This window comes from Setaria viridis, chromosome 4 (assembly GCF_005286985.2).
Source record: "Setaria viridis chromosome 4, Setaria_viridis_v4.0, whole genome shotgun sequence".
In the NCBI taxonomy this organism is placed as follows: Eukaryota; Viridiplantae; Streptophyta; class Magnoliopsida; order Poales; family Poaceae; genus Setaria; species Setaria viridis.
In genome coordinates, this window is record NC_048266.2 from 2,875,666 (window position 1) to 2,899,903 (window position 24,238).

Consider the following 24,238-nt stretch of genomic DNA (forward strand, 5'->3'; position numbering starts at 1 on the left):
TCCCGCGCTTATCATCATCGGCGATCATGTCTCGAAATGGTTTGGTGCCTCGCGGGTCGCGGCGGAAGAGCAGATCCATCGGCCTCGGCAGGGACCGAGGGCTCCCGGAACTCGATCCACGCCGCCTCCTCCGGCGGTGGCTGCGGCGTGCATGCTGCCGGCGTGCCGCACTCCGGGCTCCCCGTCGCCGGGATCCGTGAATCCGACATGATCTGTTCGAGATTGAAGTCACGGAAATGTCAGCACTACCGAAGATGTCGGCATCAAGAAAGGCACGGATTTTAGTTCACGGGAATCATGGGCACAATCATTTCCCGTCAACAAGAAACGAACACAGAATCTGCTTCACGGTAACAGTGTTTGGCGAGAGACCATCATCACCTTGACATCCGTGGGGCGGATGACGGGCATCTCGGCGCCGAGCTCGAGAGGCGTCACCGCGTGGCAGGACCCCCGCGCGGGGCCACGCAGCGCGCTCTCGGCGCCGGGCGCAGTCCTGAAGACGACCACCGCGGCGGCCAAGTACTCGCTGAGCGCCACCGCCTCGATGGCGCCGCCGGACGGCGGCGCGAGCGCGGCGCGCACGTCGTCGACGCGCGCGCGGCTGGGCGCAGTCGAACAGGACGCACCGGCGGTGGAGGCCGCCGCCGCCGCCGGAGAGGTGGCTCCATCACCCGTAAAGAGCGTCACGTGTTTGCTTACAGAATAGACGAGCTCCATCTCAATTTCACTGATGGATCCGCTCAACAGAAATTTTGCAAACCTAAATGGAGACTCTTCAACCTCTATAGGAATTCCGTAACAATTTTCCTCCATCTCGATTTTTCCATACGTACAAGTCCACAACCCATAAATTTTCATAATTTCCAACCATTGGGTGGCGCAGTTAACCACCCACGATATGGTCACTCTCCACCAAGCTTTCAAGTTGTTCAACATCGGGGATATTGGGTGCAATCTAATTCACCAACTTTTTACAGGGTTAACAGCCTATAGCATTCTAGTTCCGGATGGGCGCTGACTCAAACCAAAGCTAACAACAGGGCAACAAGCTAGCAGCAGTTGCAAGGCTATGCATATCTCTATGTTAAATGCAGTAGAAAGGATGCTGGGATGCATGTGAACATGTCTTCGTCATTGCAACATTCAAAAACTCACCATTGCGTTTGAAACGACAATTAAACCAGACAGGAATCCCACGGTAACCGTTTGGAAGAAACCGACTTAGTACCACTCAACAAAATTAAACGCCACACAGCTAATAGTAACAGTAACCAAAACAATTCACTAGCAGTCTAGTACAAGTATAAGCTAGCAAAACTGTCTCAAGAGGACCACGAGACAGCATGCATAAATAGCAGTAGTTCTTCGGTGCCAGTTAGACACTGAAGTCGAAGCTCCCTTTGTCCAATTGCCCGCACCAGAATTCCACCAGTCTTGTATTTCCTGCAGCACTGGACACGGAGCAAACTCGATATCAGCACACATCAGTAGCAAAAAATAAAAAAGACAAATATTTGGTTGCAAGAATGACCCACCTGATCCAGCGATGTGCTGCGCTTATCGCCTGCTTGTCTTCCCAAGGGTGCGTTTCCCAGAGAACAGATGCTTTGGCTTCAAAGTGGGAATGACACGGTCAGCCTCACCACGGCGAGCCTCCTTGTTCCTATTCCTCGTGGCGTCCTTGGCTTTCTTGATCGCCTTCTTCTTCTGCTCAGAGTCCTTGAATCCTTCACCTGGAATCACCTCCTCAGGAGCCCGGGACTTCGACCTGGATCTTGACCTCAGTCGCAGTTTCTTGTTGGATTGCTGTCCGTCGACCTCCATATCATCACCATCAGCAGCAGCTCTGCTCAGTGACCTCTCACGCTTGCGCCCTCTTGACTTGCTGCGAGCTATGGCTGCACTAGGATCCACACCCATGGATGAAAGCTGCCTTCCCATCCTTTTAGTTGTGAATTTCCTGTCTTTGTCAAACTTCCTAGGAACAATGGGACGGCTTTCTGCAGTTCTCTTCTTCATTCTATGCTCTTGGATGAGCAGTGCCTTCTTCTTCCTGATCTGAGACAAAATCTCCTTCTGTTCCTCAGTTAATTCATGGCCATCAATCTCAAAAGCATCTTGCGCAGCTTGCTCTTCCAGACGAAGCCCCTCCTCTCGTTCCAACTCTTCACACCTTTCGAGGATATCAGGATCCAGAAAATCAGCAACATTATGCCCATCCAGTATCTCAGGGAGAATATCCTCCTTCCATTCATCGTTGGCCAATATATAATGTTTCTTGAGGCTGGTAGAATAGACACCAGCTCCACCATTCTCCTGCTCAAAGTCCTTCTCAAGCTTCTTCTTTTCCTTCGCAGCAGCATTCGCCCTAGCTTCAAGGACAGCCGGAGGGATGCAAATAGGCCTCTCCTTGTTGTCACGAGGCTTTGGAACAGCAACATGGAACCTATTCAGGCAGTCAACCATCTTCTTTGATTTCATCTTCACATCCACCCTCTGTTCAAGAAGCCTCTCACATGCAGCATTTTTAACAGCCATTACACCATCATCTGTTAATGTGCTCATGGTCAACAGAACACCCTCTTCATTTGGATCACCAGCTTGGGTTATAGTCTTCATAGCCTCTGCCTTCATATCCATAACTAGCTTCATGTCATCCTCAGAAAGCCCTTCAAGCGGCTGCAAGTCAGTCTTGTTGCACACAATGACCAGAGGCTTATTCATGAACAGAGACTTTATACTGTGGAAGAGTGCAGCTTGCTGAGCAATACTGTACCCACAAGATCCAGAAATGTCCAGAAAGAACAACACCGCAGCCCTCAAGTGTGCCAGAGCAGTGATGCTGCACATTTCTATAATGTTCCTATCCTCAAAAGGACGATCAAGGATACCTGGTGTGTCAATCACTTGGTAGCGCAGATACTTGTAATCAGTATGACCAACAAACAGGGATTTTGTTGTAAAGGCATAAGGCTGGACGTCCACATCTGCCCTAGTAACCTTATTCATGAAAGAACTCTTTCCCACATTTGGATAGCCACAAATCAGCACAGTACGGGTGTTTGGGTCTATGGACGGAAGCCTAGCCATGTGCTGCCTGATCTGCTCCAAGTATGCCAAACTAGGACTGATCCTCTTCACAACAGTACACATGCGACCCAGTGCAGCCACCTTCAAACACTTGCACCTGTACAGGGAGTCTCCATACTTGAGCAGCCTCAAGTAGTCCTTGGATATCTTTGCGATGATGTTCCTAGCTGTGTTGATCTGACCCAAGGCAAGTTTGTAGTGATCCTTGTTGTAGAGCACATGGAGGAGATCACCATAGAAAGGGTGGATATCATCCAGTCGAGGGAACTCATCGATGATGGTGGACAGCTTTTCATAGAAGTTCTGCTGGGAATACCTAACCTTGCGCATATAAAACTGGCGGATGCGGGAGATTGCATAACCCTTGTGGACAACTGTCGGTGTCTGCCTCTGAGTGCGGGACAGGATTATGTCAATGAAATCCTTCCCAGGAGGTACGACAGTGATCTTCTTGAAATTGTACTGCACCATCTTGTTGATACAAAGCTCAGCTACCTATTCCTGTAAAACAAGAACGCATGTTAAACTGTGAATGCTTTAAAGTATAATAACAAGAATAAGAAAAATCTAATGTGACATAACAGAAAAACCAAACTAGCAACCATTAGTTAGTTTGAAATGATAATCACAAAGCATCAATATGCATCTTCACAAGACAGTACAGATTAAGTCAACAGCACAAATTTGACAATAAAGCCAATCAGTATTAAATAAACTAGAAGAAGTGAACTGCAGCTTTACAACACTCCAAGGCAAAAGATTGATGTAATCATATAAACCAGTTCAGCACCTTGCTACGACGCACAGCATCAATACAATCAGAAAGCAAAAACATATGATACTAAGCACCAGCATAACTTTTGCCAGGGCATCTCAACCTAACATATTCGATGCATTCGGGAAAACCATCAGCAGGCAAGCTTGAATTTTTCGTCTGAAGCTAATATTAAGAAAAGCAGGATGACAGTAAGAAATCATAGGCATCACTTGCACTGCTAAGGACAGTTGCAGTGGTCGTGTTCGAAACACCAAAGCACCCCGATCTGAACCCTAAATTTCGCTGGCAACATATCTAAGCAGCAGTTACTTGGTCACTAAACATCCATCGACCAAACAACTCCCGGACAAAACAAAGAATACCTATCTAGCCGATCGCTACGGATCAAAGGGAACAATACAGACTACAGAACAATCACAGAACAGGAAGACGCCAGATTCCTCAACAAAAATCCAGGCAGCTCCGACAGACAAACCATGTATAATCACAGGCACAAGCGGAGAGGGAAGGTATACGGGCGCAGTGCGCTACTCACCTTGCGAGGCGGCAGGAGGAGGAGGCCCTGATTTGGCGGCGGGAGAGGTCGCGCCCTCTCCGGTAGCGGCAGGTGCTGATGGAGGCGGCGCAGGCGTCCCCCTCTGGCGGCGGACGGGGAGAAGAGAGGGTTAGGGCGGGTTTCTCCGAGGCTCTTATAGCTAGAGCGGTGATGGGCTGGGCTTTCGTTGTCCCATTTAGATATTTCCGTTAGTGGGCCGTACGGCCCACTTGTTGCGGCGGCGGTGGTGGGTCATGGCCTCATGGGTGTGCGTCTCTTCCATTCTCCAGACTCCTCCACGGCACGGCGGCGCACGGCCTCACCCGACTCGTCGTCTTGCCCTCCTCCTTCCCGCCGTCGTGGAGAAGAGCTCCCCGCGGCTGGCGCCCGCCGCTTCCGGACCGTTCGGCCCCTCAGCTTCGCCCTGAGTTCGCCTCGGTCTGTGACGACGCCCAATCCCAACTGAGCCCTTGCTGTTTTTGCTCGCCCGGCGCGAGGTGGTTGTTGCGCTGATTCGTTGTCTCGTGAGCTGTTCTAGGGTTCGGAGGGAGCAGGGCCGGCTGTCGCGATGTTCTCCAGGATCTCCCGGCTCGGGGCGCGGCTCCTGCGCGAGGCTAGGGCCGAGACGAGAGCTGGTTGGTGTCGTCACTTCTCCTCTTGCTCCTTTCCCCCCTCTATTACTGGCATACTGGTTATTGCTCGTCAATGGGGGTGAAAAATGCTAAATTTTGCCCAGTTCTATGGATTGGGAGAATGTTAATCTTGTAGTTGAGACTCATGTTTCTTGCGTTTTGGCTTTGGAATACGCCTGAGTTTTGTATTGCTACTGTAGTAAAAATACTTGACTCAGTGCCGCCTCATTTGTTGTTGATTGTACCTTTTTTGTACGGCAGGAAACTTGCTTAGCAGTCGAGGCAGTTTATATCAAGGTCATGTCAGCCAGCATTCAACCCCTTTGGTTACTCCTACAGTGAAATCAATGGTAAGAACTAGAGATTGGTTGCTAGTGAAGAACCAAATTTTGATGAACATGTTCCCCGTTGTTACCCTCTGTTTCTGCTATTACTGAAGATATAGCTAGTTATTCATTTATGTAATCTATCGACACTGTTTTAGCCTGTATATACTGTTTTATTGAATTGGATTTTTATCCTATTTACCTATCTGTGCATTCAGCATTCTGAAATGGGCTTTTTTTTGCAATATGATTGATATTCCTTTTACTCTGTTTATTAGCCCTTCTTAGAGAACTGCGAACAACTAGCTTTTTTACCTGCGGAAGTGATGACTTGTCTCAGTTTATTTACTCATTGCTTGTTTATATTTTTTTCAGAGTAATGTCCTCTTTTCAACTGCAACAAGTGGTGATCAGGATGAAAGCAATCAGGAAAAGCAAGTGTATTTGTCTCTCTATTTTCATCCTTTTATGTATCATGAAATTAGAGCACGTAGTCATGTTTGCATCTTGGAATCAGGTAGTGGCTTAGTGCCTTAGTCCACATCCTTCTGTAACATGAAATTCTTTTGAGCTACTCCCTCCACATCTTCATGTTTGTGTGTGTGCGTGCACAATATTCAGCTTTCAGCAATTATTTTGGGTAGGAGGCAATCCTCTGATGAGCAATTTTTCTCTAAACTTCACAGAATCTCTGTGACATTTGTCAACAAGGATGGCTCAGAAAAGACAATCCGTGTGCCAGTTGGAATGTCCATGTTAGAAGCTGCTCATGAAAATGACATAGAGCTTGAAGGTACAAGTTCATATTTGGAAATTTGCAATTTTCCCACCAATGTGATTCCAGTTAGTGCCTGTAGTAACTTGATGCTTGCTGATAAGAACACGGACTTCTCTATATTACTCATAAAAGAACTAGTTATGCTCAATCGACTGGTTCCCCATCAATATTTAGTTCATTGTCTGCTCCATGATTTTACCATTTTTCATTTTTGCAGCAAGCATTTCAATCAGTCTTTTTTTATGTTCTATCAATAGATTTTTAGCCATAGTTCATAACCTTGATGTTTTTTGCTACTGTAGGTGCATGTGAAGGCTCACTGGCTTGTTCTACTTGTCATGTAATAGTTATGGTATGCTCTATATATACTTATGCAAATTTAGTGCTCTTTGTAGATATTGAAGTACCACTGCTGACTAGAATTTCCAATCTTATCCAGGATGTAAATCATTATAACAAGTTAGAAGACCCAACAGATGAAGAAAATGATATGCTTGACCTTGCATTTGGGCTCACAGAAACGTAAGTGAAGATCCCCTGATGGATTTTTTTTTTCTCTTGCTATCGCTGTATTGTGCAAACAAGAATTAAATATTTTACTACCACCTATGAGTTGTGCCCTGGGAGGCATTGTCAGAATCTCTACTGTATTTGACAACCTTGGTCGTCGAATTGTGATTTGAAAAAATGGCATAATTGGGGGTGTCTCCAGGTAGAGGGGGGAGAATTGATATGGGATTCAATCGATTCCATTATAATCTTCAAAGTTTTGTGTAGCTTTATGAAATAGCTTCTGGGGCAGTGGCAACTAGGCCTGATACTTTTGGTACAAAATAGCTGATTGGGCTGTTCCCATATTCAATATTTTTTAAAGGCAACCATACAATTAATTTATAAATGTGCAAATATCATACTTTCTGTTTTATACTTGTAGAACAAAATGTTGTTTCAGGTTTAATACATGAATCATAAAAATGAATCACAAAAACCAGTATGACTGAAGATGGATTGTGCTAGTTTCGTTGTTCTAATCTGACTTCCACTTCCGGAACTGTCTTCAGATCACGTCTTGGCTGCCAAGTGATCGCAAGGCCTGAGCTTGATGGCATGCGGCTGGCACTACCTGCAGCCACGAGGAACTTTGCGGTAGACGGCTATGTACCGAAACCACACTGAAGAGACTGCCGTCACCTACGGGGACACGGATTCTTACAGCAGAGTCAATTTTGTAGCCTACAATCTGTAACTTAACTGTAGCTTCGCTATTTGTAGTCCGGGTGGCATCGGACTTTGTTGTTGAGCCAGGATTTGTTCCTTGACAAGCTCCTGGGTTACTTGCAGAGACCCAGTGTTGTCTGGTCGAATAAACATCTCTGTTCTGTATGAGTATACTCAGAAACGTTTGCATCATATTTCCTTCCCAAATCCCAATATTTGGCCCTCTGCGGCATCTGCTGCTGTTCAAGCTTATCGAGGAGATGCTTTTTATTTGCATTTCACGCTAAACGCATGCCGCTATCACGATTCCATTATCAAGGTGAGCACTGAGCAATAGCTCCGGATGAATGTACTGTTTGGTACGCGACCTTTTATTCGTACAAGGTGATGTTCAGCTGTTCGTGATGGCAAGCGGTGCTCGGCCTTCCGTCGTCGCCGTCCGGCCAGAGGAGGACGGCTGAGGCGGCGTGCGCTGGGAGTCGCAGACGGGGCAGTTGGCGTTGCATTCTTCCCTTACGCGTAGCACACCCGTTTTGGGTACTTGGGATGCATTCCGTAGATCTATATGTATAGCAGAGTCACGTATCTACGTTGAAAGATATGAGCAGCTTGACCTGAACTGTATAGCCGTAATCAATTTGAGAGAGGCACATCGTTTGGGGCAGTATGAGCTGTTTGAATCAGCTAGGGCTCATAGTTATTAGCTGGCTAATGGACGGCCAGAGCTGAGCACCGGTTTGCTCCGGAACTGTGCAGCTTAATCCGGCCCCAGGTGAGGAACAGCAGGACGGTGGCCGAAGCATTGGAGGATAAGCGTTGGATCAGGGATATCACTGGCCAGCTTACCGTCACGGCCCTCTCCCAGTTTCTTGAGCTATGGCAGTTGGTCGACGGAATCCAACTCCAGCAGGGGATCGAGGATGTGGTGATCTGGCGATGGACATCGTCAACGACATACTCTGCCAGGTCGGCTTACCGTTCTTCGAGGGATCGACGAGGTTTGAAGGGGCTAAACCAATCTGGAAGGCCTGGCCCCGCTCAAGGTCAAGTTCTTCATGTGGCTTGCTGCCCGCCAACGCCTCTGGACGGCCGATCGTCGCAGCAGACGAGGCCTCCAGGATCCAACAGCCTGCGTACTCAGAGCTGGAATCGGCGGACCATCTTCTCTGTGCCTGCTCCTTCACCAAGCAAGTCTGGCACGCCACTCTCCGTGCTAGGCTACCGCTATCTCATACCAGGTGACACGCACTTGTTGGACTGGTGGTTGGAGCTGCGCAGAGGCTTAAACAACTCTCAGAGGAGGAGAGGCATGGATTCAGCGGTCATGTTGCTCTCCTGGAAGCTCTGGAAAGAACGAAACAATAGGGTCTTCCAAGGTCACGCTCTCTCGACAAACCAGCTGATTGCGGAGATCATCGAAGAGGGACAAGCGTGGATTCAGGCAGGGGCGAAGCATCTCGCTGGAATAGGATGGCCGGCGGCCCAACAGTTGATCTCTAGGGGAGGATAGTGGTAACACCCCTGGTGTTAATAATAGTTATTAACATTTAAATTAAATAAATAAATGTATCTCATAACTTTTGTTAGCATGTGAGCATATATATGTAGCTATGAATTATATTTTAAAATATGGTTAGGGGGTTTATTCTTTTTTATAGCTAAATATTAATTAAAAGTATAAATATGAAAAGCATGAAATTTATGCTCAAATATGGTCTTAAAATGTCACATGAATCCGGTCCAAACCTCGTCAATCCTCTACTTTCAACCTCATCCTGAATTTAGCCAAGTCACTGATTACGTGGCTGAAGCCTTCTGTTTTAGGGGCTAGTAACTTCTATTTTTTTACTAAACACATGGCCACAACCTAGACCAAAATGGGTTTCCTGAACTTTACATGCACATGGTTCTTGTCCGAGTTAGACCACGCATAGACTTCCAAAAATCGTGCCAAAGATGGCTGCATGCAACAACATTGCATGTGTTGCTGCTCTGAATTTTTTTTCAGAAAGCACATCGCTTTTCCTCCAAATTTTGGAGCGCTCTATCTTCCAAACCACGAACGAACTCACCTATGAACCTTAATAGATGTTGTAGCCCTACATTTCAGTCACAAAATTTGTTAAAGCTGGCCGTCGTGTTGCTACACGAAATCCTGAGGAAAATCGATCCAAAGTCGCTGCTTCTGCCGGCCCTAGTTGCTCTGCTCTGCTCACTCGACGTCGTCGCCGGCCACCCAGGATGCGTGACGCGCGTCGGTCACCAGCTGCTGGCGAGCATCGCTGCGCCCACGCGCCGGCCTACGCGTACAGCACTCCACGACCCCCTCGCAGTCAACCTCGTCGGTGCGCTCCGTCAAACCCCTGCGCCGCCGCTGTCCCGTCCTCCACCTGCTCCGCCGCGCGCCATACCGCCGACGTCCGCGCCAGCGCCGCCCGCCCCGTGCTCGCCCACTGCTCGCGTCGTCCTCGGCCGTCCTCGACCACTGCTCGTCAGAGCACGGCCAGCAGCCCCTTTTCCGCGGCCCATGCCGAGACCCCGCGCGCCGGTCACGGCGCCGGCACGCACCGGCCGCGCGAGCGCTTCGGCCTTATCCTCCCAAGCTGCCGCCGCAAGCCTTTCTCCCTCCCTCTGTTCTTTCTTGCAACAGCAAGCAAGCAGCTCTGATTCTTCAAATCGCCACCACAGGCAGCCTTGATCTCCCTGCTCTTCCTCGAATCAAACAAACAGGGCACCAGCTGCTCCAATCGGTCTCCCCTTCCTCTCTAATCTCTACCTCTCACACGTCAAGCACCAGCAGCACAAATCCATGGAGGCCAAGCCATCTCGGGCCCTCTGCTCCTCCCTTGCTCGAGCAGAGCAAGCAGACCAGCGCCCTCTCAGAAGCTCCATCCCCTTCTCTGATTTCCTCCACCAAGCAACAGCAGCTGCTCCCCTCTTCAATGCTGCACAAGCTAGTAGCTGGAGCTCTTCGTTGTTTTGTCCAGCGAACAAGCCGGCAGCAGCAGCACACGCACACCCCAGCGCCGCACGGCCGGTGAGCCCAGCTTTGCCTCTGCCCGAGGAAGATGCCAACCGGGACTGCATCCACGACACCAAGTGACCTGCTACCCCTCCGTCAAGCTGCAGCTGCCATGACGCCGACGACCTGCTTGCCATGACATTGCCTTTCTCGCCTACAACCCGTTCGATGGCGCACCCTCCGTCAAGCTGCAGCTGCCATGACGCCGACGACCTGCTTGCCATGGCATTGCCTTTCTCGCCTACAACCCGTTCGATGAAATGCGCCAGCCGGCGCCACTGTTATTTCTACACCAAGCTGCACGTGCCTGAGGTCGCCTTCATTCACTTGGTGCTTGGTGAGCATCTTCCCCATTTTCCCCCTGGGGCCAAACTGACCGACTAGTCCAGCTCTTTTCTGTGAAGGAGATGAGCAGTACATGCTAGAGCTTTTAGTTTGTACATGCATGTTTAAGCTCTTGCAAGATTGATAGGAACGTAATGTACGTCCTTAATTCATGAAGCATGAACATGTAGCTGTACAATAATTTGCTCTTTGATCTGAAAATACGGCGAAGCATGCTAGAGCTGATTTCATGCCTTGAACTGGATGTTGTGCTTATGTTTATTTAATTCGTATTAACATAACTATACAACTGAGAACGATGAAACCATTTCTGTTAGCGTACCTGTGTGGTATGCTACCAGGGAAAAATATACGAAATAATGAAACTGATGTTTGGCATGCCTGAACTAAATATCAAGTTTGGTATGTTCTCATGTGTCGTTTTTGCCCTGATTAAATTATAACTCTAAATGGTATGAAACCAAATCCTAATATTGTATTTATACATGTTCTGTCAATTAAAAACATTGCCAACCATGTTATCTCAGGAATTTCTTGGTAATCAATTTGTGTTCATTTTCAACATATAGATTATTGTAGTTGCTCCTTTCTTTTTCTGGACAGGCCTGCACTAAAACACTTATGCCTTAAGTTGTAGATATGCTGTTGTTGGGTTCCCGACTTCTTGCACTAGATATCCTTCCAAGTTTCATGCATTTCTGATCATTCTAGTTACCAGTTCATGTATACTCTTTGTGATGCATTTTTTTTTACTATATAGATAACGAACCACACAAAGTCAGTAATACTGTTTGAGATGGAAATTTTAGAAATGTCGACACAATTCTGTTAGACAACTGCTCATGGTACCTTACACTGGAGTCTGTTCTGCATTATCACATTTAAATAATAAAACAATTGCATACATGTAAATTCCGTAGCTGAGGACGGGGTGTACTTTGAAAGGACCAACAAGAGCAGCCCGAAGACCTAGCCCAAGGTCGGAAGGGCCCGAGCCTAGTTGACACTAACCCTCCCGCTTGGAAGGCAAGCTCCGGAGCATAACCTTTATTTTAAAGACTATACATGTTCTTATTTATGTATTTATGCAATTATGTTTCTAGGAGTTGGATGAAACCATAGATGCGTGATCCATAAGTTCCCATGGTTATTACTAGTATGTGTAGGTCGTTAGCTCTACCATGCTTAATTAAGTTCGGTAGAAGTCGGGTGATTACCTGTCACTCGCAAGATATATGATTTTTGGATACTTATATTGGCTCTATGGATAAATGGTTTGAATGGTAAAGTGAGAGACTGGGCGGAGAGGCTATTGGTTAAGAATATGACATATGGATTGAAAGATGTACCTCCGCCTATGTCAATTAAGGCCCGTTCGTTGTTGGCCCTGCTGACCAAGTTTGAATAGTACTAATCACATGCTGAGAGTAGGAGGTAGTCGAAACCGGTAAACCTAGTACTTGATTTGCTCCGGAGTTTGAACTCCTACCTGCCCTCTAGGGCAAGACGAGTGGTCGCGAAGAATCGGGTGTGTTTTTTTTTTGTCTCTTGTAGGGCTCGGCTGATTAGTGCTGGCGGGGCAGTTCAGACTTTCGATGGTGGAGATGGGAACGGTTGCCACGTGCAGCTTGACGGGGCATGCATGTGTTGTGTGGTTAGATTTTTCTTGCAAGGATTAAATCGAATCGATTCGCCGTATCTCTCGGAGAAGAGAACCTCGGTCGTAGCGTAGTAAATAAGTGGAATATGGTGATGATAATTATTGTTACTTGTATAATTAATTACTTTTCCACATTGAAGTGCTGTAGTCCTGCAAACTTAGAAAATAGATGCTCTCACATTTAAATTTCTAAAATTTTGAAAGTAAGAATCCACTCGTGGTCGTTTTTGGCAAAACAAACCCTAGAGCCAAAAGCCTTGCATGCTAGGAGTCGGGTAAATCTTGCTAAGTATTAGTATACTCAAGGTTGTTGTTGTGACTCATTTTCAGAAGGTGTCGCTTCTCTCTGATGTCATATTGGTGGGCTTGATCTGATATCCTTCGCTCGTCATCGCTGCCTCTTTAGAATTAGTTAATCGATTTTTGTGTTTTAAACTGTATTTCCTTTGTACCTCTTAAATGTCTTTATTATTCATGTATTTGAAATCTTTTGTAAATTTTTATACCACCCTTGTGTTGTATCATTTATTTTTGATTTAAAATCTATCATGTTTGTACTATCTGCGCTCACCCTCGCGTGAGACTATTAGTGTTTATTTCAGTCTGTATATTGGTGAATGTAGGCTGTCAAATAAAACAGTTAAGTTAATGAGCTAGATGTGTTCAAATGATGGCCATTACACTTAATTAGAGTTTTAATTTGGTGGTTATGTCACAATAATTGCCTAGCATAGGTCCCCCCTCACCGGTTGTTAAATTTCTTGGGTTTTGCTAAGGTACTCCCAAGTGAATGTGGTCCTATGAAGTAATATATTAATATTTATTATATAATTTTTAAATCCAAAAATAGGAAAAATTATATCTAACTTCCATGCAATTAGATCTAACATTTTTCCACTCTAACGTGATTACGGCCGGCCATTCAAATAACGTGTCATTGACGTTTGTTTTTTTTCCTCTAACGTGACAGTTTCTTTTTTCCTTCTAATGACGACTTTATTCCTTCTAATGATTTTAAAGAAGTTGTGACGTGCACATATGATCCTATTATAGATCTAAAAATGTGTATGTGTTTTTTTCCTCCCATGAGCTAACGTGGCGTCTTTTTCCGTAACGTGAGGTTACATAACATGATTATTTTTCTTCCTAATGTAGTCACACAGGTAATGTGAGGCTTTTTCCCCTTTGACATGGATGACATGTTACACATTAGATTTTATTTTTTTAAGGAAGTGACTGGTGCACTACACGTAACATATTTTAATGACATATGATAGGTATATTTTATTTAAAGAAGTAACATGTCTAATTTTTTCACGGAAGCGGTGACACGATAAGTGTGGAATCTTTGGATCAATTACCCGATAAAAAACATTCATTAGCATTGGGCTCGGTCACGTTGGTACATATTTAGTGGACCTCCAGCAAAAAGGGCGATATAAGCATATCAATTATTAATTTACAAAAAAAATCGTAGTTTGTTGCTTCGTAAGATCGATCCACGCTAATCTAATCTGCCGTGATTAGCTTTTCCGTTTTTCACGTGACTTTCCCTTGGGTTAATCATTATTTATCATCTTTTGCCTTTATTATTATTTTATTCTTTTCAAAATTTAATGGCTCAGATTTATTTGAACTCTTACCTCCTATGAGGTAATCGGAGTACCTTAGCAAAACCCAAATTTCTTGTATAATCACAACTTGTGAGCGAACCCGTGTGCGTGTGCCCAGTAGACCCGCCTTATAAAACTTTCATTAATCTTCTTAATACATTGAGACGCAGCTCTCCTGCGTATTTTCGAGAGCTGATTGTTAGTTGGCTAACCGATAGCTTGCTAAAATTAACCATGTGTTATTTTGATTGATACATGGACTAATAGTTAGCTGGAATCCTAGCAAAATTTTGTTTTGTAATCGGTGGGAGGGAGACAGCCGGACAGGGGCAGGTGGAACCGTGGAAGGGCAAAAGTGATTTTTTTTTGCTAATCATTAGCTCATTTTAACTCAAATTAGCTGGGTTTGGCCAGCTAATGAGCTAATAGTCAGGTTGTGCTAATAGAATAAAAATGTTCAGTATGCGAGAATGGAGTTGAAGCAATGGTTGCTAAGATGCATGGAAGGGGGAAGTTGTATTTTTTTTTGTTTTTCATTATATTTTTTTTATGATTGTAGTTCATGTGGTGTTGGTGATCCTGCTCGTTCTTCTGGCTTCTCCTTTCTTCATCAGATGTCCATCGCGGTGTATGCCTCTGTGGCCGCCATGAGTCATCAGCCGTGCTCCATGTCCACAACTTAGCTCCTCCACCACAAGCCATCATAAGCAAACTTGTCCCTCGCCGGAGGGTCCGAGCAGAGAAAGAGAAGCGGTCACCGAAAAATCCATGGAGGGGAGTGCCACGAACAGGCACGAGAATTGGATAGAATTGGGAAGATCTAGCAGAGAATTTGTGGTTGGAGGATAAGCGCACGGGAGGAACCGTGGGGAAGACAGGTTGTTCTTGTTCAGAGTTCTTCAGACCAGAGTTCAGGTATTCAACTCGTTACAGCCGTCGGGGTGATTTATACACCATCACCCGGAGATCACCTGGGCCAAGCCCAACTCACGACGGGTGTCTGCGTTGTATGCGGTGTAGGCGCAAGTAGAAGCGGCGACGGGCCTTTGCAATGGCGATGGAATGACGACGGGCGTTCACGGGTCCGGTTCTATCTATTGGTGTGGAAGGATAAGGTAGGGGGCAAAATCGTTTAGTCACATGAGCTAGAGAAAGAAAAGAAAACAGAAATTAGGAAATTGAAGAAAAGGGTGGTGACACAGCTAAACAGGAACAATTTGCGTGTGAATCCTAGAAGGCACGTGTTAAATATTAAGACCCAAATACTAAAATCTTTCGGAAAAAATCGTCCAATATTGAACATTGACAACCTCTTTCTAATTTTAGTTTCCATTCTATTTTTTATTAAAATATAAAATATATAGTAGATGAATGCCTCCAATCTATTTTATTACAGAATTGTCACATATATTCCTTGAAAATAATTTTATATAATATAAATGTCATATATAGCTTAAAAATGTAAATTTCGTAGGATCGCGAATTCACGATGCTATGATCCGATCCTACAAGCAGATACTGCTCGGCGAAAAACGATCCTACATAGTACCCCGATACTGATAACCTTGCGAGAGACTTGTACAGGGGAGCTCGTTTTCAACACGTCACAAGGAGTCACGAAAACTGGCAACTGTTGTAAGTAGAAGTAGCAGCATTGCGTTCCATTGCTCTATGACTACAAGTCTTTTCCGTGCTGGTGGCACCTGGCCTCACGGGCCAGCACCCCGGCCGGATCGGACAAAGAGGTGAGCCAAGACAAGGGGAATGAACAGTGTAGCCGATGCCGGTGCCGGTGCACGCCATCCACACAAAGTGTGTTCGGCTGACCGGCTGCCGCTGCGGCTGTAGCAGCCGCTACAAAAGTTGCAGCCAGCCAGCCAACAGCTATTGTAGTCCAAACGGAGTAATGCCTAAATTTGAGCAACTGGGAAGCAGCACCATCAGAGCGGCTTGTGCAGCCACAGCTGCAGCTGCAGTGAGGAAAAATCAGAAGCGACGAGACATCGATCAGTTTGCACCACGACGCGCACTGCCACAAAACAGCCCCCCTCACACACACAAAATTCCCTAGTGGTTACCTTTAGACTAAGAACAAATTACAAATTAGACATATTATTTAGGGTTTGATCTATAAATTAACATAGCTATGTATACTGTAATTGTTCAGATACGGTATTCATCTGTCCGCCGCGAGCATCAAAGCAAGGAGGAGCATGGAAGCAGCCGCTGCTGGAAGCTTCATCTTGCCGGCGGCCTCTTGCTCTTGTTTCTCTCGCGCGCGCGCACTGATGAGTAGTACTAGTTATGGCTCTTCTCTCTTCTGAGTCCAAAGCAGGGCGCGCGGCTATTTGTAGTTGAGCTCTTGACAGCAACCAATGCAGCTGTTGTGTGCCCTTGAGCTCGATCCAAGACAAATTTTACTCAGACGAAGTGACACCCGCTACATGAACAGTTCGTTCGGTAACTGGGCGATCCCGGATCCTATACGTACTAGGATAGTGCACGTGTCTTGTCTCTGTGAGCGACGCCGCAGTAGGCTCTAGCTCCAACCTCTGCACTCCCTCTCCGATCGAACGTGATAATACTACAGGTTAATCAAAGTGTACGTGATAGTTAAGCTATCAATTAAATGCGATCGAACATCATTGCATTATTGCCGTGGAGTATCATGATGAAAGATTTTTTAAAAAAGGTACGCGAGTACAAGAAAATTATAGGTTTGGTACATCATTAATAAGTACAACCAGTTTAACACTACTACTATTTGCCAGGAAGCTAGTATTTAACATCAATTAACAAAGCGACGAGACATTCCATGTCAGATCAACTTGCACCACGGCGCGCACCGCCACAAAACCTCATGACAACTGGAGGCTTGAGCAGCTAGCCTGCCCATTGGGGACAGAGCCCTAAGGAGGCTGGTAGGGGCCATGCGTCCCCCCGCGCGCACACACCCACCACAACACATATACAAAAATAATTCGCTATTGGTTACCTTTAGATTAGGAACAAATTAGACGTATTATTTAGTGTTTGATCTATGAATTAACATAGCTATGTATACTGTGATTGTCCAGGTATCCATCTGCCTGTCGCCAAAATACGCAAGCATCAAAGCAAGGAGGAGCATGGAGGCAGCCGCTGCTGGAAGCTTCATCTTGCCGGCAGCTCCTTGCTCTTGTTTCTCTCTCGCGCGCGCGCACACTGATGAGTAGTATTAGTTATGGCTCTTCTCTCTTCTGAGTCCAAAGCAGGGCACGCGGCTATTTGTAGTTGAACTCTTGATAGCAACCAACATAACTGTTGTGTGCCCTTGAGCTCGATCCAAGGCAAGTTTTACTCAGACAGAGTGGCGCCGACCACATGGACAGTTCGTTCGGTAACTGGGCGATCCCGGATCCTATACGTACTAGAATAGTGCACGTGTTTTGTCTCTGTGAGCGACGCCATAGCAGGCTCCAATTTCTACACTCCCTCTCCGATCGAACATGATGATACTACAGGTCAGTCAAAGTGTATGTGATAGTTAAGCTATCAATGCGATCGAACATCATTGCATTATTGCCATGGAGTATCGTGACGAAAGATTTTTTAAAAAAAGTACGTATAGATATGTATGCGAGTACATGAAAATTATAGATTTGGTACAACTACAATGCTAGAAATAAAACAATAATAATTCTGGTATATCACTAATAAGTACAACCAATCTAACACTACTACTATTTGCTAGTAAGCTAGTATTTAACCTCAATTAACAGAGCGACGAGACATCCCATGCTTGCACCACGGCACGCACAGCCACAAAACCTCGTGGCAGGGGGAGGCTTGAGCGGCTAGCCTGCCCAGGGACAGAGCCCTAAGGAGGCTGGTAGGCGCCATTGCCCCCCTCCCAAAAAAAAAATTCCCTATTAGTTATTTTTAGACTAAGAATAAATTAAACCTATATATTTAATGTTTGATCTATGATTTAACATAGTTATCTCCTCGCTCGCTTCGTCCCGTGGCCAGTATTTGCAACCACCGGGTACGGCGAGGTGAGGAGAGATGGGCTCCGACGTCACCACCGTCCAGAATTCCTGAGAGACGGCGACGTCGTCGAAGCGCCCGCGAGGCGGCGGCGGCGACCGTCCTGCCCCACTACGGGGCACGTATGGCCGTATGAGAGTCGAGAGCCACAAGCTCGAGTGCTAGAACGTGCACGTACGGCCCGGCGGCGGCTGCCCGACACCGACCCACGCCGCCCGGGCCATGCATTGCATCCTTTTTTATTTCCTGGCCATGCCAGTTTTTTGTATACGGAAGCTCATTTGACACAGCCGCAGGTAGCGGCAAGCCGGCAAATGGTCGTCGCATCGGCGTCGGCTAGTGTGACGCATACACACCGTACGCGTAGCTCAGTCCGGCGCACGGTCATGGGCAGAGGCTTCCGAGTTCCGACGACGTGCTCGCGACTTTCACGTTGCCGCAGGAGCAATCCCGTCAGCCAGCTAAATTCAATGTGTGGCACCGATCGACCAACCGAAGACGTCCTTGCTAGCGTCAGATCGTCTCCGGCGAGCACGTCTTAGCCCCCTGCACCGCACCGCCATGGCGCCGGAGAGGCGGAGACCAAACCCAAACCTAGGAGCGAGGAGGCTTCAGCGGCGGCGGCATGCGTGCCAGTGCCAATGTGGCAGCGTCACGCCCGCCCACATGCTCCGGCAGATCGGCACCAAAAAATTACCAGCAGCGCCGTGCGTGCGCGGTTGGTAATTTTGGCATTGTTGCGGCAAACGAACGGCGATCCGTCACGTTCGATTCCATGTTCTCAGGTCTGAAGCGGCTCAACGAACTACTGCCGCCACCTGTCGGTGACACGTCCCAGCTCGCAGCCCCACAGGTGTGCCGAGCTCAGAGATCGCCGGACAATCGTCAGCGAGCCCCACCTCGTGCAAGCTGCCACGGCGCCGGCCGCCTGGAGTAGTTTAATATCGATCGGTGAGCGAGAGGAAAGGGAGGGGACCTTCTGGAAGCCTGCAAAGGTAGGTGAGGACGTGAGGTGAGGTGAGGTGCAGCACGTTGAGGCGCGTGAAAGCGAGCCCTCCTGCTGCCGCCTGTCACGCTCGGTGGCATCGCCATTTCATCCCATAGGAACGTACGTCATGCTGACAGTGCTCCGCCCCCATCACCGTCACCGGCTCTTGATGATCAAGACGAGCAGGAAACATGGGCATAATTCAATGCGATGCCACTTGATTTTAAGCTGCCGGACGATTGAGTTGAATGCGATCGGGAGCTCATCATGCGCTTCAGGCGAATGCGGGATCGTATTTACATGTTGGTGGTACAGGTTTAGCTAGAGCGGTTAACAGCTGCGGAATCTTGTTTGTTTTCTTCCCCGACCAAAAATGCCAAATTTATTGCTACTTTTGATGGCTTCAGAAGCCCGGGGCGGCGGCGGCCACTCGGTTCCTCCACCGCGGGCTCGACGTCGGCGTCAACCCGCCCCCCGCGACCTGGTCCCACAGCTGCACCACGCTGCCGCCGAGCGCCGTCGGGCTACGGTACGGCCCCAGCCCCATCTCCACCTTCGCCGCCGACGGGCTGAGACTGAGAGGCAGCGACCGAACCACCTCGTCCCATCCGAAAGGGCCCGTCGTCGTCTTCGATCGAGTCCGATACGCGCCTGCGTCGTCGTGCTCCTCCGCTTCATCCTCCCGGTCGTCGTCACCGCGGGCGTATTCGTCGCCCGCGTCGTCGCAGCACCCGACGCGGCACGGGTCGCGGTAGTACGCCGTGTACCGCTCCTTGGGCGACGGCGCCGCGGCCGGCTCCGACGCGCAGGACGGCGCAGTCGGTGCCTCATCCGCGGGTGCCGGATCCAGCTCCAGAGGCTTCGTGGCGGCGGTGGCGACAGCGGTGGGCGCGGAGGAGGCACGGAGGCGCCAGAGCCCCGCGGCCGCGGCAGCGGCGAGGACCGCGGCGAGGCAGGTCCACGCGGCGGCGCCGGTGGCAGCGGAGGCCTCCGGGAGGGAGTAGAGGCGGAACGCGACGGCCTCGAACGGGTGCTCGAGGAGGTCCATCGATCTCGCTCGCCGGCGAAGGTGTGGTGCGCGCTTCTCGGCTTGGCGGACTCGCGGTTGCTCTGCTAGTCTGCTTTCTCTGCTTGGGTTTGCTTTGCTAGTAGTCGGAGTAGGAGGAGGAGGGAGTGAAAGAAGGGGGTATTTAATGGCTGAGAGGAGTGGGAGCACTGGGACGGGGCGCTGATTGAATCTGGGCCGTTGGATGCTGAGATGGCGAGGGGATCAGAAGGGAAGATGCTGGGCATCGGAGGCGCAAGCTGGGGGGAGATGCTGAGATGGATACCGGATTCTGCATTTTTGCTTCACATTTTTTGGTTCTCTTTAATTCGGTCTTTAGTTAGCTTTATGATCTCCCAAGAGAAATATGCTAGGTGCACCTACAAGACATGTACTAGATTCTTTTCAGCAGGTGAGCACCACTGCCCTTATTCCCTTGTTTGGAGGAAAAAGAAGTTTGGCCATGAGAAGCGTTGACAATGTAAATTTGGAAGAACAAAATTGCTGAATTTGGAAAGTTTTGACCCGATTTTTTTTTATGCGCAAATGTCCAACTCCCAATCAAACTCCAACAGAAATATGAAACGCCCAACCAAAATTTCGAAATGCCGCTAGAAATGTGGAAGAGAGCTTTCACGGTATCATGTTTCGATTGCCCGGCTGCCGTGCGATGATGATGACGCCCACTAGAACTGCTTGCAAATCGACCTCACCTCACACTCCAATTAGCAGCAGGCACTGCACGGTGAACTGTGTCCGAGTCCTTGCTGCTGGTGTCCCTAACGATTTTGGTAGCAACCACTAGGTCGGTGCGTCCGGTCCGGCCGGATGCTGATGGCTTTCGGCAACTCGGCGTGTCCGCTTGTGGCGAGCCGGAGATGCTAACGAGGTGGTGAGGCTGCCGGCGGCGGCCACCGGCAAAGTGACGGGGCGACCGGAACACGCGCGCGCACGGTTGGTAGCAGGCTTTACTGCGACGGATGGATGCGTGCACGATTCCAACTGCTTTTGGTTGATGATGATGCGTTGTGCTTGGTTGATTTTCCAATGGGCGTTCAATGTAAAAGCAGCAGCCGTAGGGCCGGGGGTGAATTTCAGATGTGCCTTGTAACTGCGTCCCAATCGTTATGTGGCGTGTCCGTCAGGGTTTCAGACTCTGGTGCCGAGAACAGAAATCTCCTGGTTCCGTCGAGAGAGAGGTCTGCTTCAGAAGTGCAGTTTCTACTGAAAAAGGTGAAATTGCACATGTGATGCATGCACATACAGAATATTTGAATTCACTGAGATGAACTACTACAACGAACGTCTGAGACTGCACAGAGCAAACACGAACAGACTGGCCGGTCAAACTGGCCGAGCCTGATAGACTGAAGAAGCCAGCTCTTCATATAGATATGGTCTCGCTACGTTTACAACAATGATGGATGCAGAGAGAGCAATGCCCAAGAACCGTGCCGCCGCCGCCGGCCGGCCGGCCGCGAAGCTAAGACTTTCAGAGGCTCTGCAGGATCTTGAGGGTCTCGCCAATGTGCTTCTCGGGCTGGAACTGGTTGTTGTAGATGTACTGGACGACGCCGTTCTTGTCGAGCACGTAGGTCTGCCGCCCGGGCAGCGTCCCGAAGAGGTCCCCCGGTACGCCCCACTCCTTGCGCACGCGGTTCCCCTCGTCGGCCAGCAGCGTGAACGGCAGCCGGTACTTCTGCGCGAACGCCTTGTGCGACGCCGGGTCGTCGCCGCTGATGCCGATCACCTCCGCCCCCGCCTTCTTGTACTTCTCGTACGAGTCACGGAACGCGCACGCCTGCACCAAGTTCAGTCAGCTGTCAGGAGTGATGAGAAGCCGGAGTATATAGAGGCAGCAAGCTCGCAGGACAACGGCTAATTGCGAATCTGCAAGCATCAATTTTCAGTTTCCCATTGGGACTGCTGCTGCAAGCTATGAGAAGATCTCTAGTCTTGCAAGAGCTAACTTTCTGAACAAGATCCTATACTGCATAACTCGCCACAGCGGAATGGTTTCAGAGTTTCAGAACAACTTTTTTTTCTGTCTGGAACAAAGAGGTGTGGTTTCAGAGATTCAGTAACATATCGTGCCTCGCATTTGCACAAGAACGAAGCTGACCTGCTTGGTGCATCCGGGCGTCTCGTCGGCGGGGTAGAAGTAGACGACGACCGGCTTGCCCTTGAACTTGTTCAGCGACACGGGCTTGCCGTTCTGGTCCTTGAGGGTGAAGTTGGGCGGCACGCTGCCCTTGGTCACCTGCAAGCGGACCACGCCTTACAAAATTACTACACGAATCCCACCAACCAACACCTACAGTATTCACGGATGCGCTCACGCCATTTTCGGGGGGAGCCGAGCTTTGAAGCTAGTACGTACCTTGCCGCATACGATGGCCGTGGACGACGCCGCGCGGCGCCACCGCGGGGCCGGCGCGGCGGACGTGGCCCCCCGGAGGCCGCGGAACGCGGAGGTGGAGGGCGTGCAGAGGAGCGCCTGCGCGCGGGCCGGCGAGCCGCGCGACGACGATGCCCGCCGGGGCGCCAGCAGCAGGGAGGGATTGCAGCAGGCCGTGGCGGGCGTGAATGCCATGGCGGATGGGGGCGTCAGGTGAGGCCTCTGCTGCCGCTCGCGACGCTACCAATGGCCTCTGTTCTCCAATGTCCGTCCTCCCCCGTGCTGCTCGTGATGGTTGGCTGGTAGGGGATATCAGGATGAGATGGGAGTTGGGGTTTTGTGCCGACGTGGCACCCCTTGCTGCCCTTTGCTGCTGGGGGACAGGTGCGGTGGTGAACTTTCGGAGTCCTCCCGTCCTATGCCATGGCCTGCTACCTTCTTGCAATCCCCCACAAACACTATCGAAACCTTACCTTCCATTCTGGTACTTTTGTCCGATTGACTTTAGACTTGGAACTAAAATTTCTTTAGTCCCAGTCAAAAATGAGTCATCGAAGGCTACCGACGGAAGGGTTTTAGTCCTGATTGTAAAGACCAACGGGACTAAAGCCCCCTAGTCCCGGTTGTAACGGCTAAAAAATCTGGCACCGATGTCCCCTTTTATTCTGGTTGGAAATTCCAACCGGAACAAAAGTCCTCCTTTTAACCCGGTTGATAATTCCAACTGGGATAAATTTTAAATCAACAGTCACGTTAAAAAAAACGTGAAGGGAAAAGTATGAACGCCAAGCAATTTTAAATCAATTTTAAGTGTGAACGGTCACCTAAAAGATCTCAACTGGACTTTTCCTTAAAAAAACAATTCATGAACGTAAAGCAATTTTAAGTCACAGATTCATCATAAGAGGTGGCGGATGATGGACGAGGATCACATTAAAACTCAAGAGGCTATATGGATGTGATGTACAATTTAAGATTTTGTGTGAAAGGCAAAGTAGCAATGCTAATGCAAGCTGTTCTTTTTTGAAAGACCGGACAAGTTCTGCCATATATATTAATAAGAAAGACACAGTTTTTACATGTGTAAGGTACGCACACAAGAAATCACCACACAACCGATTAAGTATGTCTCCTTTAAACTGAGTAGGTTGTATTTAAGGTCTAGGATGTACCAAGCTACCTAAAAAAAATAAAAGCAAGCCTTTAAAATCAAAATTGGCTTTCGGACTGGGAGGTTGGGCCTAATAGGCTTTGCCGGCCCATAGCGGAAGTTATATGAGTAGAAAACAGTGAAAAGGCCGTCTATTGGGCCAAAAATCTGCGGTCCGTCCACCCTGCCCGGAATTCTTATCAGGCTTGCGGAAGCCAGTATGTTACTTGGCTTCCCCTGCTTCAAGATTTGTGCGCGAGGTATTGGGCCGTCTGATCCCTTTCTTCTCCTCCTCTCCTCTTTCTCATCTTGTCACGCCGCCGCCGACTTCCATGCCACTGCCGCTCCCCGCGCGGGCCAAGTGAGTCTAGGGAGTGGGTAGGGTGTGGGCGGGGGTGGCTGGCGGCGAGGTCGCCACCGACCTCCGGTGGTGGTTGAGGCGGCAGCGAAGGCGAGAAGGCGCGGTAGCGCTGGCGGCCGGGCGGGGTCGGATGGCCGGTGACCGGAGGCGGGGGCGAGGATGCCATGGGGTTAGGAAAGGAGGACGAGCGAGCGGCTAGGGTTGGGGGGGACAGCGGAGGTGGGTGGAAGCGGGAATGGAAAACGTCGAGAGGAGGAAAAACATGGT

At 48.8% G+C, this 24,238-nt stretch overlaps 4 protein-coding genes across 5 annotated transcripts; 1 reads left to right on the plus strand and 3 right to left on the minus strand.

The window, feature by feature from the left end:
* Positions 1-1,114: 1,114 nt before the first annotated feature.
* LOC117852151 (nucleolar GTP-binding protein 1) lies at positions 1,115-4,558 on the minus strand. Its single transcript, XM_034734125.2, has 3 exons — positions 4,407-4,558; positions 1,539-3,594; positions 1,115-1,454 (listed from the first exon to the last, which is right to left on the minus strand). Exon 2 carries the CDS (start codon positions 3,562-3,564, stop codon positions 1,561-1,563), a length of 2,004 nt encoding a protein of 667 aa, XP_034590016.1. The 5' UTR covers positions 3,565-3,594; positions 4,407-4,558; the 3' UTR covers positions 1,115-1,454; positions 1,539-1,560.
* A 125-nt stretch (positions 4,559-4,683) lies between these two features.
* Positions 4,684-7,573, plus strand: LOC117852153 (uncharacterized). 2 transcript variants are annotated; one of them, XM_034734128.2, is made up of 8 exons: positions 4,684-4,844; positions 4,945-5,041; positions 5,300-5,388; positions 5,740-5,804; positions 6,051-6,157; positions 6,445-6,494; positions 6,582-6,664; positions 7,204-7,573. In XM_034734128.2, exons 2-8 carry the CDS (start codon positions 4,975-4,977, stop codon positions 7,316-7,318), a joined length of 576 nt encoding a protein of 191 aa, XP_034590019.1. In that variant the 5' UTR covers positions 4,684-4,844; positions 4,945-4,974; the 3' UTR covers positions 7,319-7,573. The 2 variants fall into 2 exon arrangements, with proteins under 2 accessions (XP_034590019.1, XP_034590020.1); XM_034734129.1 differs by having other exon boundaries at positions 4,685-4,844; positions 5,740-5,798.
* An 11,632-nt stretch (positions 7,574-19,205) lies between these two features.
* On the minus strand, positions 19,206-20,202 carry LOC117851967 (uncharacterized). Its single transcript, XM_034733888.2, has one exon. The coding sequence runs from the start codon at positions 20,063-20,065 to the stop codon at positions 19,421-19,423; it is 645 nt and encodes a 214-aa protein (XP_034589779.1). The 5' UTR covers positions 20,066-20,202; the 3' UTR covers positions 19,206-19,420.
* Positions 20,203-21,310: 1,108 nt separating this feature from the next.
* LOC117851422 (peroxiredoxin Q, chloroplastic) lies at positions 21,311-22,784 on the minus strand. The gene is made up of 3 exons (XM_034733241.2): positions 22,443-22,784; positions 22,185-22,322; positions 21,311-21,863 (listed from the first exon to the last, which is right to left on the minus strand). The coding sequence occupies exons 1-3, from the start codon at positions 22,653-22,655 to the stop codon at positions 21,555-21,557; spliced, it is 660 nt and encodes a 219-aa protein (XP_034589132.1). The 5' UTR covers positions 22,656-22,784; the 3' UTR covers positions 21,311-21,554.
* Between the last annotated feature and the right edge of the window lie 1,454 nt (positions 22,785-24,238).